The 12785-nt window shown below is 47.4% G+C and overlaps 1 protein-coding gene across 3 annotated transcripts in view; it reads left to right on the top strand.

Moving 5' to 3' along the window:
* The window catches only part of nrxn2b (neurexin 2b), a 631318-nt gene that overhangs the window by 592697 nt on the left and 25836 nt on the right, over window positions 1-12785 (top strand). For all 3 annotated transcript variants that reach the window (XM_035408766.1, XM_035408765.1, XM_035408763.1), the window contains one exon: window positions 4586-4675. In XM_035408766.1, the coding sequence (XP_035264657.1) occupies window positions 4586-4675 (90 nt within the window). The remainder of the gene's footprint in view (window positions 1-4585; window positions 4676-12785) is intronic.

Raw genomic sequence — 12785 nt, 5'->3', positions numbered from 1 at the left:
AGGGGAAGAGAGAGACTGAAAGACAGAGATAGAGGGAGGTAAGGATGGAGATGGAGAAGGAGGGAGGGAAGGTAAGGAGAAAGAGACAGAAAGGGAGGTCGGGAGTAAGAGAGAGAGGTAGGGAGGGATGGGGCGAGAGAGACACAGAGAGAGGGAGAGGGTGGTAGGGATGGAGAGGGAGAAAGGAGAGAGGGAGGGTAAGAATAAAGAGACAGAGAAAGGGAGGGAGTGAGAGAGAAAGAGAGATAATATGGGCTGGGAGAAAGAGAATAATGGGAGCTATGAGGGGGAGGATAAACATGTATTCCCAGTGATGTCCTGCATGATTTGCTTGTGTTCTCTCAGCGAATACACCCCAGTGTAGGAGGGGTTTGGGGGGGAGGGGGCGGGGGTGTGCACTGGGGAGGCCTCCAGCAGGGGGAGATAAATCCATGTTCTGCTCCTTTGAGCAAGTTAAGCCTTGAGACGGATGAGAGGAGAGGGAAGAGGGCAGAGAGGAGAGAGGAGAGAGGTAGAGATTCACATTTCCCTCGGTGGCTAGGCGTCGGCACGGTTTCCGTCCTCATGCCAAAAGCTTCAGCGCCTACCGAGGCTGTTTCCCCCAGCTAGCGCTCGACTCCGCAACCTCGCAAAGGCAATTATGCCAAATAAGCTGACAAGGAAACACACACCATCACACTCCATATTGATTCTTTATGTTGTTTCTTTATTTCTTTATTCTGTCATATTATTCATCATATTACTGTTTTGTTATTGTTCCGTTACATGTAACGGGGCCTGAGTACTGAGACCAAACGTTAGAGACGAGAAGATGAGCGCTTTTGTTCAGCGGGTTTGAGGGCGAGAGGTGGCCCACCTGTCTGCTGTAATCACTTCCGGGGTCAGAGGTCATTGTTCCGCCGATGAGCTGCCCCTTTGCCTGGCCGCCGATCGTAGTTCAGTCAGCGCTGTCAGCCCACGCTCCGTTAAAGCTAGCACTGGGCCAATGAGGTGTGATGAGGTCAGACAAGGGTGGAGCTACATTTAGCTGTCAGTCACTGACTCCATTGAATCGAATGTCAAAATGTTCTGCTCTTTATAACAGAACACAATGATTGGTTCGGTATGATAGCTCCCACTTATTTCTGTGTGATGGTTCACATCTCATTCTTGCAACAGTGGTTTAGTTAGAACTTTTAATAAAGCTCTTGGTGCTGTGGTATTGCACTTGTGTGTGTATTGTGGGATTAAGGTGTCTGAGAAATTGCCTTTGATTGCAGGCTGTAGATGGCTAGGTGGCTGTAGTTTGTGTCTTCATTGGATCTTGATTTCTGTATACAGTTAACATATTCAGTAGATACTGCTGCTGTGATCTCTCATGCTTGACCATAGCTTTTAGCAGTTTTGGGCCTTTAATTTGTTGTGGCCACTCAGTGCATTGTTTCAGCTGTATTGTACAGTAAATCCTGGATAGGAATGTCTGCCAAATTCATAAATAAGAAGGATATCAGCTGCATGAAGGATGCACTTAGTCAGAATTTGGATGATGGCCTGTCCTGCCCCAGGCACTGCTGGGCTTAGTCCAGCTCTGTCCTTGTCCTTGTCCAAGGAAAACAAGGAAAGGCGTCACGTGACTCATGTGACGCTCCAACAGGCGCCGGTGCCTTTGTCATTAAAGACCCATTAGAGCTCAGAGCATCCCTGGGAGATGGGGCGTTTTAAATGGGATGGATGGGCCAAGGACAGACACCCCCGCCCGAATCTCCGTAAGAATTTAACTGAAGGGCACAGGCACCTTTTCCATGATCCAGAGAGGGCTCAGGTCTAAAATGGGAAAAGCCCCATTTATCAATTTCCCCTTCCGTGGGCTCAAGGAGCTTCTCCAGGTGGCTGCGATATATTTTCTAGAGAGCACTCCTCCAAAGGTCATTTCATTTAGCCGGAGAGAGGACAGGACAGGAGACAATGCGGAGACGGAGGCGGCTTGGGCGTCCAATGAGCAAACAGAGCACGCCGTGCTGGGGTTTAGCCTCGCCTTCGATTTCCCAGGTGGCAGAGCGGTTTCTCATCCCAGCCGTGTACGGGCCGAGGACGGGCCTCTCTGCCGTCCTCGACTCTCTCGTCGTCGAATGTGTCAGTGGCGGCCATGGCAACAAAAGCCGTTGACAGTTACCGTCCAACGGGACGCGGTGGCGCTGCAATTCTCCCAGCAGGCTTTGCGTTGCCTTGTTTATCAAATACCTCGTTTACCTCCTTTTCCCAATTAGACCCAACACCTGTTGGCTCCAGAAGGAAATAAAGCACACCGTTGAGCCCAAAATCCCCCCCCCTCCCCCCCCGCCGGTAGAAATGGGGGAATAATTATTTGAGGTGGTAATGGAAGGCATCGCCCGCTTTGCGCAGGGATGACTTTTAATCTCCTAATTGTAATCTAATTAAGCCATTTGCTCCACAGTACATTGCCTTCTGCTTTTGTGTTTGTTACATTATTTATTTCCTTGGCAGATGCCCTTATCTCAGCTGACTTGCTGAGCTCGGGTCGTACGTGTTATCCCAGGACGCAGCTGGATATTTACAGAGGAAATTCTGACGCTCATCAACTTTTCTCAAGGTTACAGTAGCCACGGCTGCCACCCCAATTAGGAGACCCCCTCTAGAGAACGGCACTTTGAAAAGAGTAAGGGGGGGGGGGGGGGGGCATCTCTGCGTGACCTTCTCGGCACGACAATACGCGCATCACCTGGACGAACTTTCAGAGAATCTTTCAAATCGCATGGAAACTCAAAAGTACTTGAAGAAGAGGTGGGAAAAATCCTGGACTTAACCGGGAGAGTAAAGCCAACAGAATGTGAGTGTAGGAGGTGACCTTGTGACCCACAGGTGTGAGTGTAGGAGATGACCTTGTGACCCACAGGTGTGAGTGTAGGAGATGACCTTGTGACCCACAGGATTCCAGCCTCCTAACTTTTAAATTTTCATTCGATCAGATAAGTGAGAGCTCAGCATTAGAAGGGTCCAGGGTGGCACGCCTGCCAGTGTAAGCAGGAGAGCAGTGGAGGCGTGGAGGTTTTTTGGTTTCTGTCAGGGGTAGATGGGTTGCACAGGCTGGGTCTTTGTATTCCCTGTGTCTGTTTCAATTGTAAATCCATGGCCTCTGTCGGCCAGTAACTGGAATGGAGCAGCACACCGCGCTGTGTGTTCCTCAGGGGTGGACGTCTCCCCCCCTCCAATCTGTTGTACTGGCGGATGTTTGGCACCGATGGTGAAATGGGGTCAGGGGTGCAGCTCAGCAATTGTAGGGAGGCCCGGTCTTCTGAAGTGTTACCAGGAACAGTGCCATGTGATCCAAGCTGCCTCCTCCCTCTGTGCACCATCCAGAACATGACTCTCTCTCCCTTCCTCTCTCTCTCGCTCTCTCTCCCTCTCTTTCTCTCTCCCTCCCTCACTCCCTCTCTTTCTCTCTCTCTCTCTCTCCACGGACATCTGTCACTCTCTGTCAGTGCGGGGTTCCAGTACAGCCCAGCGCGATGTCTGGCTGGGCCAGCAGACACACGCTACTCCCCCTCCCCGCTGATCCCAGATCAGCCCGTTAGAATCACACGGCTCTGCACACGCGTGTGCTGGTTCTCTCAGAGGGGGCTGCCATGTTGCTGTACGGACCTGGTTACATATAGCACTGCGGCAGAGGTGGAGGAGAGAACGTTAAGAACGTTAAGAACTGAGACATAAATATGTGCCTGGTGATCATCTTGCCAGAGGCGGCTCGTGATCTGATGTTTCGGTGGAACCTCCGATGCGCAGTGTCCAATGAAAAGGCTACTTTGGGTAGAGCTTGTTTTTTATTGGTTCATATCCTAATGTTCCATACAATCACTCCGGATTTTAACCCACAGCATTCTGGTTTCAAATATGGCTTCTTCTCCAGTAAGAAACTGATTGATACCAATGTACACACACGCACACAAACACACACACACACACACAAACAACTCACCGCTCCACATCTCTTTAAATTATGAAAAATTCGTCAAAAAATTGTCTCTGAGCAGATGTGAAATGAGAAAATGTCTTCCTGATTTTATAAATATGTGAATGTTTGCCTTCTCCTGCATATAAAAAATGTTTTGATTGTGTGTTGCTTTTTAAACGGAATGTGTTACTATTTTGCTTCTATTTTGAATGTACTGTTGAATTACTGTTTTGATCTACTACTGTTGATATCATTGTTAAATTCTTATTTTCATTACCAATTTGATTATAAGTTTCTTTTGACAAGCATGTTATGGATTATTGTATACATTTTTACTTCCGTAATTATCTTCTCTGGAATTAGGTGTTTTTATTATTAAACCATTGTAAATATGCCATTTCTAAATTATTCATAAATATGTTTAACTGAACATCTCACTAAAAAGCAACTTAAACCTATGGTAACTAGTATACTGTTAACTTTCTAACCATTAAACCTAACCCAAAAAAAGAATTATTTTTAATCTAAAAGTACCTAACTTGATAAACTGACCTGTTGCCCTTTTTCTAACCTTTTCTAACCTTTTAACTTCCAGATTTTAACCTCTTTTAATCTGTCTTTCCAAATTCTTTAAAGGGAACAATGATATCGAACGCCTGGCTATTGCTAGACAAAGAATCCCATACAGACTTGGTCGGGTAGTTGACGAATGGCTACTCGACAAAGGTAATAAAAATCAATTAATTAATTAATGACCTAATCCCTTAATTAATTTAACACGTCTGGAAGAGGTGCAGTGCCTTCACCTCCTCCCTTGACAAAGGTGAGAAGCAAGCTGATTGGTCACATAATTCAGTATGCCTGGGCACCCCCTCTTCAACGGAACCTGCCGGAACCACAGCTGGGTCAATAATGTGTCATTTCCCCAGGGCACGCATCTGTTATTCAATGTACTGGACATACAGACGCACACATGAGCTCAGTAGCATTAGCATCACCCATAGTATCAGATGTTTCTCCCTGTCAAAACCCAAAGGGAATAATAAGAATAATAACTGGACTTTGAAAGTGTGTCCAGTTCATAGTGGGAGGTGACCACTTTGATTGGATGTAGTCTCAACCTTCCTCCCACTGACTTCCTGTTCTAATTCACTACAAATTGCACAGATAACACTGCACAATTGCAGATAAGCATGAGCATGAAGCATTCATTGCTTATTCAAAACCAAAGGTATACTATATTTCAATATGTGTAGTTTATAGGCATACTATGTAGTCACAAAGATTCAGGCAACATTTGCCCAGATCTATTTTCCCATTTAAGAAATCCAATCAAAGCCCCCGCTGCCTGCCCCCCCCCCCCCCCCCCCCCAGGATAAAATGTTTTAAAATTGGGCCGTTCCTGGATGGGTGCCCATGGGTAATCCTACTAATGACTGGCGAAAAAAGGGGGGAACTTGACTTCCCTTCACCCGAAACTGGCACTGCACCTCTTCAGAGTTTTAACACCGCAAATAACTTTAACATAACCCTCAAGTAACCTGCTAACCGGCTACAGCTGAGTACCTGTCTGTAAATAGATCTGAGATTTGATTGGAGTGCTTTCTGGCTGTGTCTTTTGTCTGCTCTTGTGGTTCTCAGTAACGATGCTTAATTTTTAAACGTTAATAACCATGATGACCAGCAAAAAAAAAAAAAAAAAAACACAACTAACCAGAATTGCTAAGTATAACCCTGTGACAACCGGAAAGTCTGTAAAAGTTAAAGGGACTTTTTATTCATATTTTGCTTGTCTCTCTCATTGCAGTAGTGTTACCGACCAATCGGCTAAACCTTAAGCTAAGACGTGAAGTCATAACCAAAGTCGCCTTCTTTAACCCTTTGAGTGCTAAAAGTTCTCGACCTCTTTGATTTTGCCGGGGTCTGCGTTTGGGCTGCTGAAGGTGGTTGATTCTACAGATATTCCCCCCCCCCTCCCGCCGAAAGCCTCTGAACTTCACTTTTCCCTTTTCTCTTATGCCCTGAGGATGTTAATCAAGACCCCAGAAAAAAGGGAGGTCAAAGGTCAAGATCCCCATTCTGTAGCCAGATAGCGCACTGAGCTATATAGTTAGCCACACTGCTCCTTGATAAGAGCCCTGACTTGCACCCAGTGATGACCAAACCTTCACATCCTGAAAAAGCGAAAAATTAAAAATTAAAATGTAAAAAAAAAAAAAAAGGTTCTAATTCCTTATATGGGATTGTGCTTGAGCAATCTGCAACGCACCATGTTTATGATCTCAGCTCTTCAGAAAAGGGCGAACAGAAGGAAACGCGCACAGACCAGGCGCTGTAACGATGAGCCCAGCGAAGAAGCTCGCTTGGCCTTGAGATGGCAGTTCTGCGCTTTTTTGGACATTCGTCGAAGTCCCGGGAACAGCCTGAGCGATTCGCTTTTAAGCTATAAAAACGGCCTCCACACCTGCAAGCCATCGATTTGCCTTCAGTTCACAGCCGCTCGCATCCAGTTACGTTTGTTTGCTTTATCAGCTCTCAAAGCTTCAGTTCTGCGTTTCTTCAGCAAAACCAATTATTTGACCGCATGTATGTGCTAAATGTATGTGTTTTAACCTGAACGCAGGGACAACTCTGATTCGTTGTTCTGAGGCCGCCGCTTTCGGTTGCCGTGCCTACGACTAGCAAGCGCACGTGTCTGCCTTCTCCGACTGTCATCGGCGAGAGTCAGCAAGTTTGGTTGAGTTCAGGTTGGGGGGAAATCAGGGATTTTTAAAAAACGGGGATAAAATATAATTTTTGAAAAAATCACATACGTATTTGTTTGCTGTTTTTTCTACAACTATTTGAAGTTCTGATCCGCTGATCTTTAATTCAGTGGACATTAAGAACTGAAACATCCCCACACTCATGGGGCTCAGCATGCAATGGGGTGCCTCTGTAACCAGGTAGTCCTTTTGAGATTAAAACCACTTTTTTTTTACAGTGAGACTTTCTGTCTGTTCCGACACCAAGGCAACAGCAGTGTCAAGAGGAACTGTCAGTGCTAAAGAACTGGCAGAAACCTCCTGTATGGGTGGCATCAAGTAATGAATCTCTCCCCAAGTCTGTTTCAAAGCCTACCTTAGAAGGTGTGAGGGTTTAACCGTGGGGTGAAGTGACCCGTGAGGTTGCTGTAAAATGCGCAGAATAAAAGATCATTTTAGAACATGTGCTGATTTCAGGTTACGCAAGGGCACAGGAGGTGTCAGGGAGAAGAGGGTGCCATGGAGGAGGAAGAGGAGGAGGAGGAGGGAGGCACAGGGTGGAGGGAGGGAAGGAAAGAGGACATTTTGTCAACTCAAAGGGTTAAAGCATGTTTGACATAATGAGCTAAAAACAGGATTAACTGGAATTAAGCAGAATTTAACCACCTGACAGCATAACAAACCCTAATCTCAACCACCAAGGGCAGTCTTTCCCAAATAATCTCTCCCACTACCGCAATAGATGTGTGCAAACACACCACACACACACACACACACACACACACACCACTGCACACATGCAGACCCACAGACACACACACACACACGCACACCACTGCACAAATGCAGACCCACAGACACACACACACACACGCACACCACTGCACAAATGCAGACCCTCAGACACACACACACACACACACACACACACAGCACTGCACAAATGCAGACCCACAGACACACAGACACACACACACACACACACGCACACCACTGCACAAATGCAGACCCTCAGACACACACACACACACACACACACACGCACAGCACTGCACAAATGCAGACACACAGACACACACACACACACACACACACGCACAGCACTGCACAAATGCAGACCCTCAGACACACACACACACACACACACACACACACAAGGTGAGATTTGGGAAGTTGGGGCCCAGGTGGGCGTAACTCCGCACACGACAAACATAATCGACAAAACCGTTCTTTCACCTCCCCGGGGCCACTCGTCACTGTGACGCCCACGCGGACGACAAGGTGTTCTTCGCCTCCCGATGCTGTCCCTTTCCCCCGGAATCCATTCGTCACCGGCGACACTAATGGCGCCAGGCCCGCCGTCTGGAGCGCCGAGACGCCGAGAAGCATCTTACCGCCCACCACACTCTGACACTTAATTGATCACAGGAGCTCTGTCCGCGGCCCTTTCTGGGAACCGCCCTTCGTTAGAGAAGGTCAGTCCCACCGCGGGGTGCGAACCCGGCCGCCGTCTTACTGGAGCACGAAAACAAATCCTGGGGGAGGAGACCGTGCGGCCCGGTCCCTAGAGTGGTTGTCTCTCCACCCACGTACAAATCCCCCCCCCCCCCACCCCGTGGGGGGTTCAATACCCCGCCAGGGAACATTCCGTACTGTGATCCCATCTTCTTCTGGAACCTTCTCTGCGCCCCTCCCAACTGAATAAAGCGTGGGGGGGTGGGGAGAAATACATGAAGAGCATGGACTCTCCTTTTAAGCAAAACAAAAGAAACAAACACAGCTCCTGTGTGTTTGCAAGGGGGAAAGCGACGTGAGCGTGAAATTTAGGAGCTGCGCGAAGCGTATGGAGCCTGCGGGGAAGAGGCTGCTTTCCTGGGGACGGCGTTCTGACAGTCCTGCTGGTTCCCCCCCGCAGCTCACAGTGTGCTCCGCAATCTCCTCCTCAATTCTGGCAATGAAAATAAAAACAGCGAGGATGGAGGAGGGGACCTTTGTGTACTGAGCTCAGCGCAGGCCCGATCTCTCTTCTGACGCACGCCATTGGTCGGGCAGCTTTTATAGCTGTGCTCTGATTGGCCCTCGCCTCCTTCCTTCCCAACATGGCCGCCCTGTGGCTGTTGCGTAGGGAGCAGCACAGCAGCGAACGTGTGAAATACTGGGAGTCTCCCTCCTAGATCCTCCCCTTCGGTTTGGAGGGAAAAAATTTAACGCTCCCATTGGCCCATTTCCGCTAAAACATTCCAGGTTATTTCCGATTATAATCATGATTATGGTTTTAGGCAGTGTCTACTAGACTTACAACCCCAATATACATACATATATGCAAACAAACGCACTTTGACTCACATCATATTCCCCAAAAAATGCACTGATATCCATGGTAACCCCAAATTCAGACCCTGCCCCCCCCCACCCCCCCCCCTCCTCCTGCCCAACCACAAACCCAGAACCAATTTAACCCTGCTTTTAAACACGTCTGATGGATTTGTGTTCACTCTGACAAGCCCTTGTGGGAATTAAATGTGCGAAACAAACGAGCCTAAATAAACACACCGATAAACGGCTAAATAAATCATAACCCTTCTCCTAAAGTGTCGACCTAGCCCCCCCCCCCGTCTCCTCTCCCAAAATCTCGAAAGCAAAAGGAACTCAGAGGGTTAAAAGGACTTCTTGACTGGAAAAAGAATGACGTTCTGGTTAATTTTAAGTTTAACTAAATGTTTTCTTCTTTTACGTTTCGGATGATTTTTTTTGGATGATTATTTTTGGAGCTCAGATGAATTTTTCTATAAAAGCCGAATAGGTGAACAAGGTCCCTTTAACGTTTATCGTTTCGACAGCGGTTGTGTCCGTTTGTTTGTTTTCATTTTCTTGCAGGGTGTTGTTGATCAATGTGCATGTGTGACTGAATAATGAATGCGACAAAAAAAAAAAAAAAAATATGCGTATTTGGGTTGTTTAATTAGATGGGAATAAACCCCTGAAGATGACTGACAGGAAGTGGCTTATTACAAATAAGCAGACCTGACTGTTTTTTTTTTTTAATTTCAGGACTGCCTGATTGTTCAGGCCTGGAAGTCTGTGGGGGGATGGGGGTGGGCCCTAAAAGCAAGGCCTGAACCGCCCGGTTTCTTTCTCGAAAACATCCCAGGCTGTCAGCCGATGCACAGCCTTGCTTTCAGGACCTCCCCATCCCCACACATTCTGACCGATTCAGTGTTGTGAAGTAGGACTCTTAATAGCTGTTCACCCTGACTGAGAGAGGCAAATATCGCACCGGCTTGTGCGGACAGTGAAAGGGAGGTCATTTGGGATGAGAATATTCTTAACTGAACATTCTGTTGCTGAGGAAATAATCTCTACTGGTAATGGAAAGCAATGGAGTTCTAGCACACCGACTCTTTGAAAACAAAACAAACCGTCCGAAAAACCTACTTTGAAGGTTGGCGGGAGAAGATTGGTTGAATTATTTGTAATTATTTCAGGGTTGAGGAAGTGTCCGCCACGTCCACATTCGCAGACAATGCCCCCCTTTCCTTTACCCCTTTAACCCCTCCTCTGTTTTTTTCCCTCCTCACTCGTCGTTCTTTTAATTCCTTCTTCTTCTCTCCCCACCGTCACCCTGCAGCTCCCCACCGAGTTTCGCTCTGCGGCTAAAATCGAGTGCTAGAAACTCACCAACAACAAAAATAAATAAAACTATGAAAGTACCTGGCTTTGGTATCCCAAAGAAAAACATATGCCCGATTACGCATCAACCGGAAAAAATTGATTTTCTTTTGCCGCCAAACATCGGGGGTTTTTTTTGGCAGGTGAGGTGGACTTAGCCCTCAGCCTCCTGAATCTCATCCACTTTGAAAGAAAGTAAGCCAGTAAGCCAGACTTAAAAAAAAACTCCCAGCAATAGATGGTAATTACTGCTCTGGGGAAAGCAGTACATCCTGCGATCGTTAAAATGGAGGACGGGGGGGTGTTTGGGGACGGGGGGGGGGGGGGGGGGGGTATGGCAGTGTTCACTTCAATTGTGTGCAGTGTCTGCAGGCTGTAGGGTTCGGTGTTTAATGACTTGTAGAAAGAAAGAAAAAAAAAAGAAATCATTCTCGGTCAACAGGGAGCGATCGCGCTCTCCCGCTCGATACCGCGAGCGTATTTCAGCTCGGAGCGCATCGACGCGGTCCCGCCTCAAATCGGGTCCGGAGGACTCATCTATCCCACGATTCTCGTTTCATCCCGGTCCCGCAGGGCCACTGTGTGTGCGAGCGCCGTCCCCCCCGCCACCCCATCCGTCCGTCCGTCCGTCCGTCCGTCCGTCCGTCGCGTGTCAAACCCAGCCGATCTCGGTCCGACCCGCCGGCCAATCACGGCCAGATCAGCTCAGGAGTGCTGCAGTGGGGGTGGGAAGGAACGGCATTACATCACTATGGCGACCAGCTGCTGCTGCAAAAAAAAAGACTGTAAACCAAACCCGATCAAATATTAATATTCTCTTAATATTTAATAACAAGACTGTATTTTTCTATTACACTCCCAATTTGGCGCTCTCGGGTTTTGAGAGATGTTATGCCCTGCACATAATATGCCTCGGCAATATTCCTATATATATATGAAGACATTGAATGTATTCTACAATATGTTTATACAAGTTTTATTTTTTAATGCTGTGTTTTAATGCATTGTGTTCAAAGCACCTTCCCAAAAATACAATAACAAAAAAGCCCGTAAACAGAATATAAATTCTGTTTATAGAAAATATAAATAATAAAATACCTGTAGAAAGAAAATTTAAAATGAAGTAAAATGAGATATTGGCACATACTTTTTTATGGTCTAATATAATATGTTGCACAATCTACTGTTTACTGGAGTTGAGAATATAAAGATCTGAGAAAACAGGCTGACCCCAGAACTACAGCTGCATTGTAAGCCATTTGGCAGGCGCAGTTACCCAGAACAACGTACACAGCTTGCGCACCGTCCGTTTAAACAGCTAGATATTGGCCGAAAGCTAGTTATGCTAGCTAACTTGTCCTAGCGTACAACAGCAGGGCCCCACCTGGGAATCAAACTCACGACGCCCGAGTTGCGAGCCCAGGTTTGCTAACCGTTTGCTCCGCGCTGCCGCCCGTGACTGCAATGTCCTGCTGGGGAAAAGCCAAGAGTGAACCCCGGCTGGCCCCCCCCGTCCTCCCCCAGGGAGGATGCGCCGTTTCGCCGTCTAACAGGTCGCTATGACGACTGTACTCCCCCTCCTGCCGCTCACGCGCCCGAAGGCAAGGCGCGTTTCGCGCGGGTCGCCTTCTTTTGTCGAACGCTATTAAGCAGCGCCGCCGCGAAAATGACCCGCCTGACTGCGAAAGCGGAGCGCTTCATTACGAACGCCGTGCGCGAAGGCGATAACGGACACCCGCTTAATAATCAACTTTGTCAGCTCTGCTCGTTTGGAAGAAAAAAGAAAAAGAAAAAAAAAAAGCGGAAGCTTTGGCCGCTTGATATCCCGGGCGAAATCCCGTCTAGAGAAAGGGTTGGAAAGCTACCGTCCAGTTTTAAGCGATGGCCTCGCTATGGCCCCCTTGTGGCCTGTGCTGCTATGTCACTCGAGATCACTCATCATCGTTCAGCCAGCCTGCCAAAAAAACTCAAACCCCCCCTCTACCTTCTATGAAACTTGACTCAAGAGAGGACAAACGAGGGAAAGAACAAATGTATCACCTCCGCCCAAATTCGGTGAAAAAACCCAGCGGCCATTTATATGCATTTTTAATCACACTTGCAGTTATTCCATAGCTACGCAACGTATCCCACTACCCGTTAGCCTAAGACTGTCCAGTAGTTTCTATACCCGTATACTGCACACGCTCAAACAATGCAGAAAGCACACACCAGGGTCGCCAAGCTAATTTAGCACATAGAACCGTTTATTTTTTTATTTTTTAAGGTTAAATCAGGTCAGAAACCGTTACACTGAAACGCCATACGGACTAGCAGAAGCAAAATTGCAGAATTCCATGCAGCGAATTGAACTACTCTAATACTTCAAATAACAGCGGGAAGCTCGTCTCTGTTTTACATTGATACTCTAATTTTCTTCTTCG

The sequence above is a fragment of the Anguilla anguilla genome, chromosome 3, assembly GCF_013347855.1.
Source record: "Anguilla anguilla isolate fAngAng1 chromosome 3, fAngAng1.pri, whole genome shotgun sequence".
In the NCBI taxonomy this organism is placed as follows: domain Eukaryota; kingdom Metazoa; phylum Chordata; class Actinopteri; order Anguilliformes; family Anguillidae; genus Anguilla; species Anguilla anguilla.
This window is presented reverse-complemented; position numbering and strand designations above follow the sequence as displayed.